Source organism: Gordionus sp. m RMFG-2023, chromosome 5 (genome assembly GCF_954871325.1).
Source record: "Gordionus sp. m RMFG-2023 chromosome 5, tfGorSpeb1-WG-v2, whole genome shotgun sequence".
NCBI classification, from domain to species: domain Eukaryota; kingdom Metazoa; phylum Nematomorpha; class Gordioida; order Chordodea; family Parachordodidae; genus Gordionus; species Gordionus sp. m RMFG-2023.
This window is the reverse complement of record NC_088779.1, coordinates 28,761,064-28,783,989: the sequence shown is the minus strand read 5'-3', so window position 1 is coordinate 28,783,989 and position 22,926 is coordinate 28,761,064. Positions and strand designations below refer to the sequence as shown.

Genomic DNA, 22,926 nt, shown 5'->3' with positions numbered 1-22,926 from the left:
GTATAGATTAATATAATTATCATAATGTCTACATTTGATTGAAAATTAGTTGCCAAGTGGTTCGCTACAAAAACATCGTCATACAATTTGGATAATATTATCATTCAACTACTATAATACCTTATCACCATTATTCCTTAACATTTAAATTATCATTTTAGAGCATTCTATATACATCATATTCTTATTTAATGCAAATATGTAGCAAAAAAAGTAAAAAAAAATTTTAAAACATCTTAAGATACCATTTTCATATGCTACAAATTTGTGTTAATAATATCATTTTTATATGTTTCAAATATATAATGGTTTTAAGAATCACTATTTGATACAAATGGATTCTTTTATTAAGATTCTTATTCTAACGTTTAACTACTGAACATGAGCACAGACAAATAATAAAAAGAAGATATCATCTTAAATTATTAAAGAACATTATAGAAGATTTATATGATATTTAATGTATAATATTAGCAAAATTCTTGTTTGTTAATGTTATGGATATTATTATATATAATTATATATATATGAATAAATAATGATTGGGAATATATATTAAATTATTATTATTTGATGCAAATTACCTAGTTTAAAGTATAAAAAGTTAATCTAAATCAAATAATTTTATATTTAATAAATATTTTTACAAATGAAAATCTAATTATCTTATAATTTTACTAAAAACGCGGGCTATAAATAATGGATGTTATAAAAAAAAATCTATATCATCATAGTGCTAAAGCCCTGCGTAATACAAAATTTTATATTAATTTTTCAAAAAATAATATTTAATTTTTATATTAAATAAGCAGAAAACATTTTTCGAGTATTTAAAAGTTTTTTATATTAAATAACTTTTAATATAAATTTTAAAATAAATTAGCAGCTTTTTTTGAATATCTAACTTGGCGCCTATTACACTTTAGCATTGCTTTTAATTTATTGAATTTTTATTTTTAAACATAATTAGATTTGGCCATTTTTAATTTTGAAGATTGATCATATATATAGATTAAAATCTTGTCCGTTTTATTGTCTTAAGATTATTATTATTCCAAGAAATTATTTGCACTAACAAAATTCAAAAATAATTTAAAAATTATTATTTAAATAATAAGAGTTTATTTAGCAGGGATATTCTTAAACAGTTTTTCCATATTTATCATAAAATTATTATTCAAATTTATTTATACATTTTTATGGCAATATCCTCAAGAGGATTCCGTAAAATTATTGATAAATTATTTGTTAGTTTTATTTGTTTTTAAGTTTTTATAATTAGTTGTATATTTTTGTCACTTATTTAGTGGTCTATTAATTCATTTTGGACTTATATATATAATCCATTAAAGAAATCAATTAAAAGGTGCGAGGCCCCTCATTAAACAATAGTGTAGATATTTTTTTCTAGGAATCCTACAAACCCTTTTTACATAAAAAGAATAATATCAGGGGGGGGGGGGGATTACTAAAATATTTTTCCTATGTTTAATATTAGGTTTCCTTACATTATTGTTTTTTCCGCGCATTATTCTCAAAATATATTGTCTGATTTAAAACTAAAAATAGATATAAATTATTCCTGATCATTAATCTATGTAAACGACTTCCCAAATATCTAAAATTCTTCCATTGATTTTAATGTTTTGCGATCTTCTACTTTTTAAAATTTAAAGAAAAAATTTATATTTTAAAAACTTAATTATTTTAATTATTTGAAAAATTAACATCATTATGATTGTGTCAGGTTTATTAATAAAATTACATTAATAATCACATTATGATTAAGCTTATTGACATAATCTGTCATGTCAACAATTATATGAGGCAGAGTTTATTTTTTTAAAAAAACGATGTCAAAATATGATATAAATTGTGAAATGATATTAAAATTATTAGCAGGCACCGTGACAGCCGCATGGGAAGCAGGAAACATAATAAAAAATGTTTTGAAACAAGGGAGTTTAAATATTGTTGAAAAAGTAATATTTTATAATTTTACTATGCAGTTTACTTTATCAGGGTTTAAATGATTATCAAACAGAAGCAGATAGGTTATCCCAAAGGTGGATATTTAATTATTTAAAATATCATTTTCCTAAATTACGCATAATTGGAGAAGAAGATATAGCAGAAACAGTAAAATAAATTACATGTGCTACTAATTATATTTTTAGCCTATAGAAAATCAGGAAAAATTAAATTCTATAGAAATTCCAGAGGCTAAAAAAATTTTATCATTGAGCTGTCCTAAGGAATATATGGGAATTGAGGAAAATAAAGTAAATGTTTTAAGATTTGTTGCATAATATGAACTAAACAGGTTGTTATATGGGTGGATCCATTAGATGGAACATCAGAGTTTACTGAAGGTAATTTTTCATAGAACATTATCTAATAATATTTATTTTTTTGAAAATTATAGGACATTTAGATCATGTAACTGTGTTAATTGGAATTTCTTATAAGGGCCAAGCAATAGCAGGTGCCATTTGTCAGCCTTTTTATCAAACTATGAACTCAAATAATAGTAAATTAAAAAATACTCCTAATGTTCAACAAGATGGTAGAATTATATGGGGACTTCAAGGTAACTTTAAATTTTCAACAAGGAATTTATTTTAAAATAATCTGTCATCTACTACAAATAAACCACTTAAAATTAGTTAATACCATATTATTATGATCTATAGGTTTGGGTGCTTATGGCATCATAGTCCAGGATCCACCTAAAGAAAAACTTATAATATGCACAACACAATCTCATAAAAGTGCCATAGTGTTGGATGCTATCAACTCTTTGAAACCTGATAAAGTGATTCATATTGGTGGTTGTGGCATGAAGGTAATTTCTAATACTATATTTTAATTTCTTAATAAAACTTTAAGGATGTTGGCCCTTTCTTTATAATCTCTGGTCAACGATAAGCTTTGGATTTTCCTCCACAAAGATTGCCCCTAGTGGAAAAAGCACCCTGGAATAAATAAATATTATAATTTACATCGGATCGCAGCATAGGGAAAAACAGTTTCGAGAGCTAACTTCATTTTATTTCAAAATCAATTTGAATCGATTCAGGCTCTAACTGTACTCCCACTTCCAGACATTTATTCCTTACCATCTCCAGATATTTTATATAAGTTGATTTTCGCTTATCATGTAATATGGCGAATATCACATATCATATTTTTCCCAATTAATGTACATGGATTGTATATAATTGAGTAAAATTAATCGGAGCAGTAAAAAATGTACCATCCATGTACAAATTTTTTGAGGAGCACTTTTAAAAAATCAGGTGTCCCAAATATTATGATATCTTTATTGGGTGTATGTGCCAATAAAAATGAAGTGCCCTGAAGAGTACTACTATAATTTGATAAATCAAATGATGATGTGTCCTGAGGTAGCAAGTACATATATCCAGGTACCACCCTTTTCATCATTTTTATAATAGAGTGCAAGGGTGGGATAGCCTCTGGATATTTTTGTATATCTGGATTAGACATAATTTCAACCATAACATTGCTATAGATGGTAGAAATATTTATAAAGGGATTAGCTACCATGGAATTTTTAAGAATATTTAGGGTTTTTATGCCATAATATTCAGATAAATCATCCATATGTGTATGCACATATTTTGGCTTTACCTGGAATTTATTATTTATTAATATAGCGTGCGATAGGCAGCTTGGTTGGCGGCATCAGTTTATAAAAAAATAAAATATAAATAAACACTCAAAATATAACTTTGTATGATATTTAAAAAAGTTTACATATGATATTTGGTATGTTTATATGTCCGATTGCACACATATAAATATTTTTGATGAAATACCATTAAATGGTATCTTATAATTAATATATTCAAAATTATCTGCAAATATTTAATGTTAAAATTAATCATCATAATATTTTACTAGGATCTTGATGAATTAAACTTGATTCAACTAATGAATCGGATGTTACTCTTATGTTCCCAGAAATAGGATCTAAAATATTGAATTAGAAATAGATTTTAAAGTTTAATGAGTTCCAAAATTAGTTGAATTGAAACAGAATTTAAAGTTGATGCACCATCAAATCTTCCAATAGAGGTTTGATCTAAAATGTTTATAGGAAGAGATTTGAAATATTTGAAAATGTCAGTATTAATTTGATTAGAAAAAAGGAGCTTAAATATAAACATAAATATTAATTATATAAATACCAGGATTAGTTTGAACTGAAATATGATTTAAAGTTGATGCACCATCAAATCTTTCAATAGATGTGTGATCTAAACCACTCACTCCAAGCATTGCTGCAGGACAATTATTTGTATTTTAGGTTTTAGTAATAAAAAAATGTTCAAAATTAATAATATGCATACCTTGATTATTTTGAGGAATCTTGTGGTTTATTTTATCCTCACCACAATTAGATGCATGCACTTTGGTAATTTTAAAAATATCTTTGCAAAAACACCTTTGCCATTACATGAACAACACCTAAAATAAATATTGTGTCCTCTTTTTTATCTTTGCGATATTTATTCATTTTATGGCATATAATATTTATGTTTATATTTAAGCTCCTTTTTTCTAATCAAATTAATACTGTTATTTTCAAATATTTCAAATCTTTTCCTATTGAAACATTTTAGATCAAACCTCTATTGGAAGATTTGATGGTGCATCAACTTCAAATTATTTTCAGTTCAAACTAATCCTGGTATTTATATAATTAATATTTATGTTATATTTAAGCCCTTTTTTCTAATCAAATTAATACTGGTTCAAATATTTCAAATCTCTTCCTATTGAAACATTTTAGATCAAACCTCTATTGGAAGATTTGATGGTGCATTAACTTTAAAATCTGTTTCAATTCAAACTAATTTTGGTACTCATTAAACTTTAAAATCTATTTCTAATTCAATATTTTAGATCTTATTTCTGGGAACATAAGAGTAACATCCGATTCATTAGTTGAATCAAGTTTAATTCATCAAGATCCTAGTAAAATATTATGATGATTAATTTTTACATTAAATATTTTCAGATAATTTTGAATATATTAATTCTAAAACCATTTAATGGTATTTCATCAAAATATTTATATGTGTGCAATCGGACATACAAACATACCAAATATCATATGTAATTAGACTAACTTTTTTAAATATTATACAAAGTTATATTTTGAGTGTTTATTTGTATTTTATTTTAATTTTTTATAAACAGATGCCGCCAACCATGCCCATCGTGCGCTATATTAATAAATAATCAGTTCCAGGTAAAGCCAATATTTCTGCATACACATATGGATGATTTACCTGAATATTATGGCATAAAACCCCGAATCCGGAGGCTATCCAACCCTTGCACTCTTTTTAAAAATGATGAAAAGGGTGGTGCCTCGATATATGCCCTTGCTACCTCAGGACACATTATCAATTGATTTATCATATTATAGTAGTACTCTTCAGGGTACTTCATTTTTATTGCCACATACACCCACTGAAGATATCATAATATTTGGGACACCTGATTTTTTAAAATTTATGTGCTTCTCAAAAAATTTGTACAAGGATGGTTCATTTTTTAATGCTCCGATTAATTTTACTCAATTATATACAATCCATGTACATTAATTGGGAAAAATATGATATGTGTGATATTCGCCATATTACATGATTTAGCGAAAATCAACTTATATAAAATTTCTGGAGATGGTAAGGAATAAATGTCTGGGAGTGGGAGTACAGTTAGAGCCTAAATCGATTTCGAAATAAGTAAGAAGTTAGCTCATGAAACTGTTTTTCCCTACGCTGCGATCCGAGGTAAATTATAACTATATATATATATATTTAATAATATTTATTTATCCCAGGGTGCTTTTTCCACTACGGGCAATCTTTGTGGAGGAAAATCCAAAGCTTATCGTTGACCAGAGATTATAAAGAAAGGGCCGACGTCCAAGGTATTTTTCGAAGGATATTTGCACTACCATTTTACAATCCTTCACAGTTATCAGTTGTTTATACCCAGACATTTATTGAGTCAGAGGCTTTGAATGTCGACGCTCTAAGACAATTCATGCTCTATTTTTCCAATACGTGCATATGTACAAATAATTTTAACTCCATATTTTTGGAGTCGCTATCATATTGAAGGCCCCAGGACTAACAATAACGTCGAGGGCTTCCACTATTGCCTAAAAAAATTAATAAAAACAGCCCATCCGTATATTTATACATTTATAAATAAATTACAAGTAGTTCAAAGTAATATGGAACTAAAATATCAGCAATATAGTGTTGGATTATCAATATTTCTAATCTAACTCTAAATATGAAAGGCGAGAAAGGAGAATAAATTCATTAACATTACAATATAGCAATAATCTAATGGATGTATATTTATATTTAAATAAAATATCAGATAATATAAAGCAATACATACTTATCATAAATTCGTTATAACATATTCTATTATTATACTTCAAACTTGTTTTATCATAAAAAATATGTTTTTTATTTAACATTTATCGTTTAAAGGTAACCATTTTATTTTCCTCGAATCTCAATGAGATCATTTTTGCCTCCCCCTTTTTGTTATATATTTTTTACATTTGTATTCTAAATTGTTTACATCATTTTTTTAACATGTTATTTTAATACAGGTTTTTTTTATATTATGATAAAGTAGATATATTACAGCATGTTTTTTATTCGAGATAAATAAAGCTTATCCTTGTCGCATTTCAATAAATCTGTATATGTTTTTGAATAGCCCCCTGAAAAAAAAAATGAAATTTTTTTGATTGCTCCTGAACGATTTCTTTAGTAATTCTATTACGTAATACATAGATTATTATTTAAAAAATTAATTAAGACTATAAATTTTTATTAAATGAGTGATAATTTAATTATTATATTTGATTAATACACATAAATTATACTTTCACTATGTCAGCTTACAATGAAATTCTGGGAAAATTCAATATCGCTCATAACCATTTTTAAATTTAATTACCATCCCTCTTCCTAAAAATATTTCCAACGTCCAAACAAGTATAAGAAATTTATTTATTAAAACTGACATATAGTTAAATCCTTTATTATATAGATTTGGTTGCAAAACATTAGGTAAAATACCATTTTTACAGACACATTTGTCAGTTATGGAATGTATATATTACAGATAATATTTTAAAAAAACATTAGTAATCAATGCGATTTATAATGAATTGTAGTTTAAGTAATATCGATTAAATAAAATTCATTAATTGTTTTTAAATATTATACGAATAACCAACGAAAAAGCGTGAGGTTTATTATTTATATTTTCCGCCAGAATTTACTTTTTAAAGTGATAATAAATTTATACCAAAAATGTAAGGGCATGATTTTTTAAAAATAGTAATAATAATTAACGTGCGGTAAAAATAATAGGAATTTTTTCAATATAATGATAAAAGAAAATTTTTAAACTCATTTTTTCAGCATGGTCTTATGAATATATTGTATTTTATGATTACCCACTAGCATCACTACTATTTATTACCCACCAGTTATACAACCATATATTCACAACTATTTCCAAATCCCGTTATTAGTAATGGGTGAGCCAGTTAGTCTTATTATATTATCCATGAATATATTATATAGGTATTAGATTATACGGAAGTAAATACCTGAATATTTTTTATCTGTGCTTACAAGTAATATTCCATTAATAGTAAGCGTAGTTAAATAAACTAATAATTCGAAAAAATCTACATTATAAATTTAAATAATAATTAAAAAAAATATATAAATATAATATAATATTTATAAAAGTATCTGTATCTAGATATTATTCAAAGAAACTGTATCTGTTTTTAGATTTTAACGCTTTTTTATATTATAATTAAAAATAGTTGAATGCCAAATTTATTTTATTTCATATGAGTATATAAATTAAATATATGGTGAATTCCATATCAAATCAACCAAGGTTTCAACCCGACCTCTTTCAATTTTTTTTAAATTTTGCATACTGGTAGTATATACTATAACTAAGAAAAAAATGAAATTTTACCTCCCAAAAAGGCTTACCCACTAAGATATGGGCGTTTAAAGCGCGGAAAAATGGTACAGTGCCTCATTTATTTTCAAATATCTCGAGAAATATTTAAGTTAGAAAAATAATTTAAATTTTATTATGTAGCTTAATAATAGTTCTTTAATATGACATAAAAATAAATATGATGAATGTCCAAAACCGGAAATGGCCATAGAAAAAAAAGGTATTTTTTTTCGAAATTTTTTTTCTGTAGATAGATATAACACTGCTTTATATTTGTGCCAAATCCTAGCCTGGGATAAAAAAGGGTCTAGGCAAAATTTATTTCAATTCTTTAGATAATTTAATATATGATATATTGTAAACATAATTATGAATTATTATATTATATGTAATTATGCATTTCAGAAAAATAAAGTTATAAATTGGTTTGGAAATATTTTGTCAAGTAATTTTCCACAATATGTTAACAATTAAAAATAAAAAAAGTTAGGGCCTATTATTTAAACATAATTTTTAAAAAAACATTATTCCATAAGTATTCATTAAATGAAGATATTTTTGATCAATTTAAGCCATATAAAGAGTCATAACTCCTAGACCCTTTTTCATCCCAGGCTAGGATTTGGCACAAATATAAAGCAGTGTTATATCTATCTACAGAAAAAAAATTTCGAAAAAAAAATACCTTTTTTTTCTATGGCCATTTCCGGTTTTATACATCCGGTTTTGGACATTCATCAAATTTATATCATATTTATTTTTATGTCATATTAAAGAACTATTATTAAGCTACATAATAAAATTTAAATTATTTTTCTAACTAATTATTTCTCGAGATATATGAAAATAAATGAGGCACATTTTGTCAAAAATGTACTATTTTTCCGCGCTTTAAACGCCCATATCTTAGCGAGTAAACCTTGTTGGGAGGTAAAATTTCATTTTTTCTTAGTTATAGTATATACTACCATTATGCAAAATTTAAGAAAAATTGAAGAGGGTCGGGTTGAAAATCGACTTTTTTTGGTTGATTTGATTTGGAATTCACCATATATATATATATTAAAAAATATTTAAAACAATTATAATAAAAAATTATATATATATAAAAATATATATATATTAATTAAATATGATGTCCGATTTTATCAATAACCCACACAAATTTTGTTACAATGCAACTCAAGGATTCTGCCATTTTCAATGGAATTGGATGAAAAGAAAAGGAATAAATAATAATCAAAGAAGCATCAACAAGTTCAGTCATTGTTTTTCCATGGGCAATTTAAAGAGTATATTTTAAAATAACATCATACAAAGATTAGTTGGTGAATTACCAATTTTTACAACTGATTGAAAACAAATAACCTGTGAAGAAAAAAACAATTAAATATCCGATTTTTTCAGTACCCCATAGTAGTAGATATGATTATTGTTATGTCTTTACAGAAAAACTAGGATGCCTTAATGACCAAAATTTTGAAAATATTTTATTACTGAAATCTAATAATTATTTATAATCATTTAATCATATATTTTCATATATTATATAATTATTTTAAAATCCAAAAATAATTATTTTAGTTATATTTAGTTAAATGTGATATCGCGTCAATATATTTTTTTAGCTCATTTCATGCATTTTCACAAAAGAATCCTAATTTAGGTTTATTCAGAGCTTATAAGAGTAGAATAAAAATTGCATATGTATCTAGATACATTTTAAAAATTGGATCTATAACAAGATAACTTTTTGGACGATGTATCTGTATCTAGATCTAGATATTTTTTACTATGTGTATCTGTATCCAGATCCATCTAATAAGTATCTTTTAACAACTCTGATTTTTATATAAATAGGTATAGCATTAAAGAAAACATTTGTATATATTTGTCCAATATAATATAGAAAATATTTGATATAATAAAAATATAAATAAATAATTATCAAATATCATAGTTTAATAAAATAGCATTATATCTATCAGCCACTTTAACAAACAATAATCCCTTAACCAGGTTTAGATATTGTATGTCCAACTACTATATGCCATTTAAGGGAAAAAACTTTTTATACTATATTTTATTGTAGAGTTCAAAAACGCCGTATACTAATTTTATACAAAAAAACTATAACTAAAATACTAACTTAAAAAAAGAAGAGAGACTACCTCTTCATCTTTACGAGAATAATATTGCAGCAAACTACAATTCCTTAACCCCAAATCTCAAAGGTTATGGATATTTGCATAAATACGCATTCAAAAAAAAATAAATATATCCGAATATTTAAAAACTATTCATATATTAAAGGATATAGAATAAAAATTATTTAAATATCGCCATGAATTGTGGTGTATTTATTAATATATCTCAGAAATCTTTATAATTGCTGAAGTTAAAAGGTTAAAAATTGCTTTAATTTAAATTAAAAGATATAATTTCATTAACATTATCTATATTTATAAAAATTTAGATATGCCTAATTAGGGATTAAACGGCACTATTTGGCTTAACTTTAAAATGGCACAAATACGGATATACTTAAAATATATTATATAAGTCTCGAGATTTAGAAACTAAAGGGCCAAAAATTTTTGCAACCTAAAATATTATTATTTTGGCTAAAACCTTAATTGGACCTTTTAAAAAATCGACACATATTTAGCTATTTAATGACAGTATACCTAATATATAACTAACCCAATAAAGAAGCTGTGTAAAATGCCTTTTAATGTAATATTGTTATATTCAACCAAAAATTTTTAAAAGATATTGAAATTACAAATTAAAATATTAGCAATTTATAAAATAAATATATGGTTTATAATTTTCTTATAAAATTATTGTTAACATCAAAACTCTTTATATTATATTTTTACTATATTTCATAATTATTTAATAAATTTATTAATAATTAAAAATGCATATTATTATTAATTAATTTATATTTAATATATTTATGTTTTTAAGCATAATCATATTTATTTATATCAATTATTGAGAATTTATATAGAATATGTGGTTGATTAGTATAAATGTCGCAATTATTTTTATATCCCTACAAATTAATATCCCCCCCCCTAAAACTTTTACAATTATTTTTTTATTATTTTAAATTAAGGTGTTGTTAGTGATAGAGGGCCTGGCTCACGCCTATTTGTACGCTAGCAAAGGAAGCAAAAAATGGGATACATGCGCCCCCGAAGCTATATTGCGGGCTTTGGGTGGGAAACTAACGGACATTTGCGGAGAAAGTATAGATTATTCTCTCAATTCGCCGCCATCCGAAACGCCTTCCAAGACAACCATTCAAGATTCCCATTGGGTCAATAATTATATCGGAATTTTGGCTACTCATAAAGGGTTGGATCACGCTGGCCTGATAAAGAAAATTCCCCAAAATATCAAGGATACGTTAAGGATGGAAGGAGCGAAATTGTCAGGATTAATCTAATACAATTTTACAAAAAGAAAAAAATCGCCTTTTTAAAAAAAAAATATTTTTCTTACGTTTTAATTTATAGAAAATTTTTATATTGTATACTCATAAATGTACTGTAGTTGTAGAATAAATGAAACCTATTATTTGTGTTGATCTGCGAATAATTTTTTGGTATATGGGGTAAAATGTTACATTTTTTTTTAATAAACCTAGCATAAATATAAGTTAATCTTTTTAAAGGCATTTTTTTATTTCAGACTCTTCTCAGCTCAAGATCTAAACCATGAAAATCGGTGTAAATTGGGAATCTGTCTGTGTATTATATATTTTATCCTCACTTCGAAATATCGTTTAAGGGTCATTTCCATATTCAAATCAATCACTTTACAACCCGACCATCTCAGAATTTGGTATATATAAGTTAATAAATTGTTGTAATTGACGAATCCAAAATATTAGCCCCTTAAACTCGGCTATAACTGGAGATATAGGGTCTCAAAGTGGCTCTGCTTGGTCATTTTTCAAAAAAAAAATGATTTTTTACAATTGGGATAACTTTAATATTAGATGTAATCATGGCTCATTTTATATCCCCTAAGTAAACTCTTCCACGTATTTTAAATAAAATTAATTTTTGATTTATAAATTTTTTTTTTAAATTTTCAAAAATTTGTAATTAATTTTTTTTAATGTTAGTATAAAAGTTTATTTTTCCAAATTTTAGATATTTTGTAGAGAGTACCAAGAACTGTTCATATAAAAATAATTTATTAAGTTTCTTTCCCTACTCTATTTTTTAGATTTAAAATCTAGGAAGGCAATGCAGGGTTTAGCAGATTATTTTATTATCTGGCACAACTTACATTATATATTACGCAAATGCTTGAAATAATATAAACATTTGAAGCCCATAATTTTTTTTTTCTTAAAAAAATATATTTTTAATTAAAATGTTATCATAATACGAATTTAAAGCTTTTTTTTATGTAATCAAAATTCAAACTTTATTCTACTAATCGACTATGAATATCTGGATATTTAAGAATGGGGTTCATTAAGCCATTTTATATGGAGCAAAGTGTAAGTTTATTTATTTTTTAGGCCCTAAATTTTAGCATTTGAAATTGAGAGTAAGTTTCTAGCTCACTTCACTTTTCCCGAGTATTATATGATTATACCTATACCCTGATACTTTTTTTTTAAGAATCTTATTCCTGAATTTGATTATAAATTTTATTTTTTTTAACTAGGCTTACTACGTTTTCGATCTGGAACTTGGAGTTGTTCATTTCTAATAAAACAATGACACAAATATTATAATCATAATATTCATTATGAATGTTGAATGGTCCATTTAATATAATCTGTCGATAAATTTAGGGACCAAGAAGCCCCGGGTTTGTGAATTTTTTTTTAAGCCTTATCTGGCTTTTATAAATTATAGCCGTTTTTACAGGTCGGTCAGGTATTTAATATTTGTAATGGCTTCGTTATGCTTCATATAAAACAATATAACATAAAATATTTACAATTATGTTAGTCAATGAGTTTTTTTTCGGAATGTGTTATATTTATTCAACTTTAAAATTCATTTTTTGATCGCCTTTTCCTTTATGAATGTTTAAAAATATGATTATGCCCTTAATGCATTCCAAGCATGTGTAGAAAATAAAATTCTATGAAATTTATATTCGTTTTTCCCTTAGATTTTATTTTAAATTATAAAAAATACTCAAAAGTTATCGTCTGAAATTTGCACGCTAGCTATTCCAAACATACTTTAATACATTTCCTGTAAGATACGATCTTTAAAAATTTAATAAAAAAAATACCCTCAAAAAAAGAATTCAGAACACATTGACACTACCAACTAATGTACAACAAATTTACTAATTAGACTCTGTGAATTTAATGCATTATTTTAATTCGGACTTGGTCCTTCGACTAAATTTAATTATTATTCGTTTATTTTTCAAATAACAAACACCAAATTTTTTTATTAAAAATTATGATTCAGAGCTTAGGCCCGTAATTCTGGTCTTATTTTTTGAAAACTTATTTCTAGTTTTACATAGGATAATCAGATATTTTATACAAGGTCCTACCCTTATTTTGGTTCGTTTTAAGTTTGTGTATTAAATAAATATATTATATGTTATTTATATATATATATATACTATATTTATTTAAGGTTATATATATGTCGTATTGGGATTCGTAATCCGTTCAGAACCTCTTGATTTTAAATCCTTTATCGAGAGCGATTTAAAAAATTTTAAGTTCGATTTAACCCTAAATGTATTCTAGCATGGGTAGAGTACCCAAACTGTATATTTCAAACAATTTTGCCGTGAACTTTAGATCTATTTCTAATTTATATTAATTTTTATATGGATTTTTCATATAAACCAAAAAAAATTACTAAAATGTTTATCGCTGAAATTTATAGGGTAAATACTCTACACATGCTGGAATACAATTCCTGTAAAATCAGATTTTTAAAATCGAAAAATCGCCCTTAGTAAATGATTTAAAATTGAGAGATTCCGAATCCCCATTAATTAATTTTTGGATTTTAAAAATCTGATTTTACAGGAATTGTATTTCAACGTGTATAGTGTACCCAAACTGTAAATTTCAAACAATTTCGCCATGAAATTTAAAACTACTTCTAATTTATATTAATTTTTATATGGATTTTTCATATATATTAAATCTAAAATGTCTATGGCTGAAATTCATAGGGTAAACACTCTATACATGCTGGAATTCCTGTAAAATCATATTTTTAAAATCCAAAAATCGCCCTTAGTATATGATTTTAAAAAAAAATCAGTAAATCTAAATGGCCTCTTTCTACTTAGGCTGTTTTAGAGAAAGCTATATATACATGGCTAAATACAGCTAACATTTAGAAATAAGACGAACTAGGGGGTACGGCCTTTTAAATTTTCACGTTTCCTTTCACATTTCTGCAATACTTCCATTAGAAAAATCGGATTGACATATTTCTATAAAATAATTAATCAGACTTGTAACCAGGGATGCGAACCCGACAAAATTTTTGTCCGGGTTCGGTTCGGGGTATAAAAAAAAAGGTGGGTTCGGTTCGGGTTCGGTTCAGGGAAATATTTTTGAACCCAGGTTTGGTTCGGGTTCGGTTCGGGTTCAAGAATTTTTGAGTTGATAAAAAAATTCTATATTTAAATCATAATAAAAAACTAGACATAAATTTGATATAAAAAATAAATTTTTTATTTTATTTATAGGCAAATATAGTTAAAAATACAAAGCATATAGTCATGTATCAATTTTAAAAATTTTATTTAGACGTATTAGCATAATATCTTCCAAGAGTTGTTCACTCATCCTCGATCTATGTGGTGAAAGAATGAATTTCAAATGTGAAAAAGATTTTTCAACACCTATGTTAAATGTATTTATATGTGAAAATATGAAAAATTAACTTGGGTTGCAGGAACAGCAAATAAGATTTTAGATAAAATATATAATTCAGGGTGTTCCAGCTTAGCAGACTCCCAAAAATGCAAAATATTTTCCTTCTTATCTAATCTTTTATAATCGCTAAATCCAGTAATTATTGTTCCAATACTTTTCTCAGCAATCGTTGGCTCCCTTTTAAGTATTTTCTCCTGCCTTTCTTTAAGTTATATCAATTTCTCTAAATCATCTTCTTGTTCAATAACTTCATCGGAACTAATATCATCAGATAAAATCGGCGTTGTTAAGCTTTTAATTCGTCTCCATAAATTGACAAGATGTTTTTTCGCACAAATCTTATCATCATCACTAAGTAATACCTGTAATATTTAAGGATTTATATTGTTTATATTTAAATATTTCATAAAATAACAATTTTAATATAAATCTAAAATAATTAATTTACTAAGCTTTTAATTAACCTTGTATCTTGGGTCCAGGTATATGGCAGCTAAGAGAATTTCGTTCTTTATAAACCTTTCTTCTCTGTTCTTAAGACAAAAATATAGTAATTGAGCAAAATGGTTTGGATTTTTTTCCAGTTCGATGCAGCATCTTAACCATGCTGCATAAAAATCTGTCAGTGTTAACTGTTCAGATTGGAATTGTTTGGTAGCGATTTTAAAATTTCAACAATCGTTATTATCTCTTTCCAATCTTCAGTCAATAAATAATCAGATTGCTCTGTAAAAAAATCTTCGATATTGGGTTTTAGTAAAATCAGCCTTTCTAACATATCATGGGTTGAATGCCATCTGTGGCAATCTAACACAGGCTTAGGGAGTTTCATATTTTTTAATAACTTTTGGTAAGTGGAATGTCTTAATTTTAAATTTAGGCTCCTAGCCTTTGCAATGGTTTCCACAATAGGTGATAATTTTATAGCATCTTGAAGTGCCAGCTGAAGTGTGTGAGCTGCACACCGTACACTATAAATCGGATAGGATATAATAGTTGATAAAAAAGTATTTTGTATATCATCAATATCATATTTATATACATTTACATCCATATTTTCCTCATCTGCTGATTCACTCCTTATATCATAATCAGTTTCAGGTTGCAGGAGCTTTATAGCTCTTAAAAAATTACAACCATTATCAGAAGTAATTGTGTATATTTGTTGAATATTAATTTTAAATTTTAGTAAAGTTTTTAATATATTCTCTTTTATATATTCTCCTGTACATCTCTCTTTCAGCTCTACAATTCCAAGAGTCCTCAAATTTATAATGGACTTTGATATAAATTGAATATTTACACCAAGAATTGACCTATCTAAGTCGTTGAACTGCATCAACTTTTAAACTTATTAATTTTCCTTCTACCTCTCTCGATATTTTGTCTCTAATTGATTGGGCTGTTTTATTAATAGTTCTGGATAAATTTTCTTTGTTTATAACTAAATTGAGCCCAGATAGGAGTGGATTTATAATTCTTTGAAATCCCGAATTTTCAATAATTGATAAAGGCCGGCCATTTACAGTAACAAGTTCTAGTATAGAACTCATCAAATCATTAGATGATATATTTATACTTATATGCTTTTTTGGAAAAAAGGTTTCTATATTAATTTTAGGTTTTTTTGTCAATAACAATTCCTGATATTTGGTTTTTTCATTTAAATAATGAAAATATTCATTGTTGTGATTTCTTTCCAGGTGTCTTTCTAAATTTGACAAGTGATTACCAGACATTTTTACTTTGCAATATGAACATATTGATTTTTTTTCTATTGTATTAAGGGTAAAATGCTTATCAAATATGACTTTATCTTTAATCTTAAATCTATAAAAAGTAGAACAATTTTTTTAAATAGCAATGATTTCAGAATTAAAAAAGAGATATTTATAAATTTAATTTCATTTAGAATATGCACTTCATTAATATCTTGTAAAAATTAAACTGAACCAAAAATAAATGATTAGCATTAGCATTAGCATATATAAATTTTAAAATCATTTTAATAAGTTCACAAAAACTGCCCTACATTTAACAATTTTTAAGTTAGATGTTTAGAATTTTTTAAATTAACAATATAATAATTTTTACTTTGATTTGTTAACCATTTTCTTCTAATTAGTAATCTTTAAGAATAATAAGATAAAAATAAATGGCGTAAATTAATTCAATTGTTTAAAATTTTTTAACACTCCAATAGGAATCGAGAATAAATTTAAAAATGGCATAAATGAATTAAGTTGTTTAAAATTTATTAAGACTTCATTTAATTGGAAATTTGAAAATATAATATTTGTATTTACATATATTAATATATGATTTTAAATAATACACTGAACCCGATTGAACCCGGGTTCAAATAAAATTCTTGGGTTCGGTTCGGGGTTTTGAAAATTTTATAAATAGCGGTTCAGGTTCGGTTCGGGTTCAGAGTTTTTTTCTAAAAACCCGGGTTCACTTCTCCGGGTTCGGGTTCGGTTCGAATCCCTGCTTGTAACTTAGAAAAACGAGAAGAAAAAGAATGAGTAGGATTGTTCCTTGGACCGGGTTTGGACCTAAATAAATAGGTCCGATGCCATCTAACATTCATATCTCTTATCCATCAAAACTAAAAGGATTTCTCTTTTTTTTCAGCCTTTTTAAAATTCTTAGCTGAAATAGTGATTTTTAGATTTAAAGACTTGCTGGAACCAAAATTAAGCCGAGCAACCATGTGACCTCAGCTCTTAATACTTAAATTATCATTTTAGATTTGAATATTACAATCTAAGCATAATATTATTTATTTTTTTTTAAATGATCTAATGATTTTTTAATTCCCAATCTTAAATTAAAAGTATTATATATTTATTATATTTTAGGTGTATTCTAGAATTTCTAACATAATTTAAATCATAAATATATATGAAATGAAGGAAATACAGCCTGCATAAAAATCACATATGATACATCATTTTGTTTTCTTAATCATCGCATTTGACATTTTAAAATGTGACAGTAAGAATAATATCATTATTTAAAAATATGTTTTATGTACATTTTGTTTTCCCCCTTTTTTTTTGTCGAAAGGTAATCGATTAGGTAGAAGATCCGTAATTTTCGACGAATACGATGTCGGGAAACTGCCTCGCTCCCCAAATTATCATCGCCATTACAAGGTAAAACATTGCACTATTAAGCTGGATTTATAGTACACGGCATTTTGTTCGATAGGTGCGGTATTTATACCGCTATCGAAATCACAGCTGATCCTTTACAAGGATAATAATTTTAGAAATATACGTCGCAACATATGTTATCCAAATTTTAATCATTGGCTTGATTTTGCAAATAACGCTACGTCGAATGCCGCACCGCTTAAAAAACAAACGCGTTTACTATAAATTCGCCCTTATTCTTTAAAAAGAATATATATATATATATATAAACACCGTTAAAATGGAATATTGTAGATAAGGTCAAATATTGACGATGATTCCCTCTCCAGGAAGTTGGCTAGATACTATTCGAAGAGAGGAGAAGGGAGATTAAGGAACGCCGCCGATTCAATGAGTCAAAGAATCAGATTGAATAGGAACAGTTACGAGAGTCCCGTAGGGTCTTACATGATACCTAAGCGCTACAAATCCTTTCGTTCCCTGGATTATGAAACTAGAAGCCCTGAAGAGGATTATGGCACGGTTCAAACTAACAGCGTCGACGAAGAAACATTGGCTCCTCCTGATTCGACCGAAATTCCTAACTTATTCCAACCTACTACCTTAAAGTCTATGATCAAAGGTTTTGACAATTACGAAATCAGCCAAAATAATAGAAACGGGCCTAGTTCAAGTACACTTATACCATATATTTATTTTTTAAGAATATACATTTCAGTGGCGTAAGGGACCCTTAGGAATTTTAGTTTTTCGCTAATTTTGGAATTGATTTTCATTTTTGGTAATTTTAATTGTGGATTTCCTTTTTTTTTGTGTCAAGTTTTCTTTTTTGAACTGATTCCATAATAAGATCATGGCTACGCTACTCTGTGCATTGGAGGTTTTTTAAAAAAAAATTTATATAAATTAGAAAGATCTTTCTTTCTTCCTTTCTTTCTTTCTTCCTTTCTTTCTTAAAGAGAAATTAGAGTATAATTTTTTATATATTTTATATACCAGTTGGTAAGGTCACGTGTTAAAATCTTTTATTACTCCAGAAGGTTTCAATCGTTTTTGACAATCGCCAAACTCTCACCATTTTTTAAATATTTTTTTTTCCCTAATCAGAAATTTTAATTGCAAGATAAAAAAAAAATAACAATGAAAATCACGATTTTTTTTTTGATTTAATTCAAGTTTTATAATTTTATAATTTTTTAAAAAAAATAATTTTTTTTTATAAATACATATCCTGGAAAAATACAACCTCCAACGAGATAAAAAAAAATATTATTGAGATCTTCTTTTGACATTATGAATTCACAAAATTAATCACTTCATTTTTGGGGGGAATATTGATTAAAAAGGGCATAATAATTAAGATTTGCTTAACTAATTAAATATTTTATGTTAGAATTTATGTTAGAATTTATGTTAGAATTTATGCTTTCTGAAAAAATTTGGGGAAAAAAAGGGAGTGCCCGACTATAGTCCGACATAATAAGAGTTTTATATTTTAAAACGAAAGAAAGAAAAGAAAGAAAAGAAAGAAAAGAAAGAAAGAAAGAAAGAAAGAAAGAAAGAAAGAAAGAAAGAAAGAAAGAAAGAAAGAAAGAAAGAAAGAAAGAAAGAAAGAAAGAAAGAAAGAAAGAAAGAAAGAAAGAAAGAAAGAAAGAAAGAAAGAAAGAAAGAAAGAAAGAAAGAAAGAAAGAAAGAAAGAAAGAAAGAAAGAAAGAAAGAAAGAAAGAAAGAAAGAAAGAAAAGGTGAAATAAAAGATTTATTTTAAAAATCTTATTTATCGGGGAGGTTAGAAAGGGTTTTTAAACATTTCTTTCTATTATACAAAGCACAATCTTGTTTTCTAAAAAAAAAAAAAATCAATAAAAAGTAAATAAGCCTCTAGACGAGAGTTCTAACGATTGTTACGATTCTTTTAAAAACGTGGTTAAATGTTTGGGTGACGTCAACTATTTTCGGAGATCACATCCGCCATCCACTGAAGACGGTATATTCTTACGCTTTAGGCCTGACTTCGGTTCACTTCTTAAACTCTGCGTTTACGAGGGCGTGATAGGAAACTGACTTTGGGCTTTTAACATTTGAAAGGCGTTTTTAAACGCGTATTTATAAAAGTTATCCAGAAACGGCCTCTTTAGCGTCCATGTGTTTTTTCAACTTTAAATCATTTTTTTTTGGAGCGCGTTTTTTTTTTAAATTTAACCAGAAATGTATTTCATCATGTTTGGAATACCCACCATATCAAATTTCAGAGAATTTAGTCACGAACTTTCGAACTTAACAATAATTTATATTAGTTTTTTTGTCCATTGATTTATTTTTCACATAAATTACCAGAGTTGTTAAAAGGTACTTTTTAAATGGATCTAGATACAGATACATCGTCTAAAATAATATCTAGATACAGATATTATAATCAAAAATCTATCTAGATACAGATACAGATACCACATTTTTATATCTAGATACAGGATCTAGATCTCTGTAAATTACAAATGACTCAAAAGTTATCCGCAAAATTATCTATATAATTCGTAAGATATATGTATTCTAAACATGCTGTAATCGGTAAAATCAAAATTTAATATTTAAAGTTGAAAAATGTATCACATTTCTGGGAAAAAAAACGCATTTGACGCTATATATATATAATTTGTTTAAAAAAAAATAAAACTAACAATTTTATGCAAATATAAATTTTACTTTTTAAAAATGATATGTAATTATTAAAATGGAACAGAAACTATCACGAATCAATGGAATGACGAAGCGACAACAGGCGGTATTAAAATTTGCATTTAATTTTTTTTTAATCTAACTTGCGAATTCGAATTCTTTCAAGGTTGGCAACCAAGAACTCCCAAAAATTCTCACCAAAAACCTTACAATTACATGATGCCGCTCTACTTTGGTATGTGATAAAATGAAAAAATATTAGTTTTGCCTTTAAAAAAAAAAATTGTGCGCTCATTTTAACGTCGCATCTATATGGTAAAGCGGGATTTGTTTAAGCGACGCGAAGTTAAATGCGAAATCAGAGATGATTTATCTTCTTTTTTTTTTGAAATATGCGTAAACAGCTTTCACGATTTAATTTCGAATACTAGAGAGAGATGATGAAATGGTGACAGCTGTTTACGTATATTTTCAAATATTTCTCGGAAGAATCAGAGACTGGAGGCCCGGCCCTAAGCCCGGTCAGGGTACGCGGGTCGGACCGTATTTTTATTTTTTTTAATATAACCGAGCCGGACCTGGTTTAGAAATTTTTTTTTGGATACTTAGATACCCGGGCCAAGCTGGTGCCGTATATTTTAAAACCGAATATTTTAAATCGCCATTGGTAGCTATAGATATGCGTGCCAAAATAAAAAAATTTTAGAAAAATTCTGGGCCGGGTAAATGGTACCTTTATAGGTCTCTACAAATAAATACCGTGTAGTTATATAAAAAATAATGAAAATATTATTTGTAAAAAAAAAAAAAGAATATTAAATTCTATTTTCTTTGATACATTTTCTAAATAACCATATTTAAAATTAATAGAAACCGCGAGAAGAGATTCATCCGGCTACAGTAAAGACGCCCAAGCTTGGATTCCTTTAGGAATAGCTATTGTATGTCTAGTCATCCTGGGTTTAGGTGTGTTAACATTCATAGCAGTTATGACCAAGAGGAAAAACAGGGGTACGATTTTATTTGCACTAAGGTCTACATAATAATTGATATAAGGTATAAAAAAAAAATTTATAATATAATATAAAAAATTTGAATTATTATTTAGATAGCATTATTTACAAGAAACGCGTGCCGAATTTGACTAAAATACCTCCTAAGACGTATCAAAATCCTAACGCGAATGTGGCAAAGGCGGGGCCGGCAAAACCAACTAACCCGGCTTCGAAAGGATTCGCTAACCCTACTTATAAGTTGCCTTCTACTAGCTCCGCCAAGCCCGTTAACGCCGCTATGACTAACCCTCCTAAGGCTCCGCCATACGGGGCCCAAAATAAAAACAACAATAGTAGTAATAATCATCCCAAGAAGTATCCGGAAGTGATGTGGAACATTGATCTAAGATCCGATTAAAAATAATCTTTCCACTATATCATGTGTCGTGATGAAGTAGGAATCATCAAAATAATATAACACGAATTAAATAATATATTATTTACACAAATTTATCATGTATATTTTTTTTTAATAGAAATTTTTATGCTTAGAATTGTTTTAAAAAACTTTTTATTTTTTTGGGGAGAGTTGAAATATGTAAAATTATTATTTAAATAAAATATATTATAATAATATAATTTACCTTTGCAATCATTTTATATTTCTCCGCAAATTAATTCATTATTACAAAATAACGCCGGTAAATTTGTGAAGATACAATTTCATAAAATATATATAATTCTTCTTCGACAATAATGTTTTGATACCTCTTGTGCATTAGATTTACGACAAGAAATTTATTATTTTTTTTACTCTGGTCAAACTTTACGAATTCCATATTATTGTATTTTTTTTTATTAATATTATATTGCGTGAATTTAATAGATGATTAAAGAATAAAAACCGCAATTTTACACTATTATCTAAAATCATTTTCAATATCTCGTAGACTTCATCTGCCATAATTTTATATGGGAGTGATATATCTTTAAAATTTAAATAATTAATCAATATCGAATTCGGGGAGAAGAAAGAACGTATGAACATGATCACAAATTAAGATATCATTTATACTAATTAATATGATAATGTTAAAACAAAATTAGAAAAATATTTATAGCTGATAAACAAGT

General features: G+C 26.5%; 2 protein-coding genes across 2 annotated transcripts; both read left to right on the top strand.

Moving 5' to 3' along the window:
* Nucleotides 1-1,799: 1,799 nt before the first annotated feature.
* On the top strand, nucleotides 1,800-11,624 carry LOC135929479 (3'(2'),5'-bisphosphate nucleotidase 1-like). Its single transcript, XM_065466083.1, has 7 exons — nucleotides 1,800-1,982; nucleotides 2,023-2,139; nucleotides 2,178-2,282; nucleotides 2,324-2,372; nucleotides 2,426-2,590; nucleotides 2,694-2,845; nucleotides 11,183-11,624. Exons 1-7 carry the CDS (start codon nucleotides 1,854-1,856, stop codon nucleotides 11,513-11,515), a joined length of 1,050 nt encoding a protein of 349 aa, XP_065322155.1. The 5' UTR covers nucleotides 1,800-1,853; the 3' UTR covers nucleotides 11,516-11,624.
* A 6,386-nt stretch (nucleotides 11,625-18,010) lies between these two features.
* On the top strand, nucleotides 18,011-22,623 carry LOC135929911 (uncharacterized). Its single transcript, XM_065466653.1, has 7 exons — nucleotides 18,011-18,123; nucleotides 18,418-18,796; nucleotides 19,992-20,108; nucleotides 20,862-20,903; nucleotides 20,964-21,032; nucleotides 21,668-21,808; nucleotides 21,906-22,623. Exons 2-7 carry the CDS (start codon nucleotides 18,514-18,516, stop codon nucleotides 22,208-22,210), a joined length of 957 nt encoding a protein of 318 aa, XP_065322725.1. The 5' UTR covers nucleotides 18,011-18,123; nucleotides 18,418-18,513; the 3' UTR covers nucleotides 22,211-22,623.
* Nucleotides 22,624-22,926: the final 303 nt, after the last annotated feature.

Coding starts and splice junctions, on each gene's coding strand:
- LOC135929479 (XM_065466083.1), top strand. CDS start 1,854: ATGTCAAAATATGATATAAATTGTGAAATGATATTAAAATTATTAGCA. Junction 2,373..2,425: donor AACATCAGAGTTTACTGAAG/GTAATTTTTCAT, acceptor TGAAAATTATAG/GACATTTAGATCATGTAACT. Junction 2,591..2,693: donor AATTATATGGGGACTTCAAG/GTAACTTTAAAT, acceptor TATGATCTATAG/GTTTGGGTGCTTATGGCATC.
- LOC135929911 (XM_065466653.1), top strand. CDS start 18,514: ATGAGTCAAAGAATCAGATTGAATAGGAACAGTTACGAGAGTCCCGTA. Junction 20,109..20,861: donor TCCGCCATCCACTGAAGACG/GTATATTCTTAC, acceptor AAAATGGAACAG/AAACTATCACGAATCAATGG. Junction 21,033..21,667: donor CATGATGCCGCTCTACTTTG/GTATGTGATAAA, acceptor TAAAATTAATAG/AAACCGCGAGAAGAGATTCA.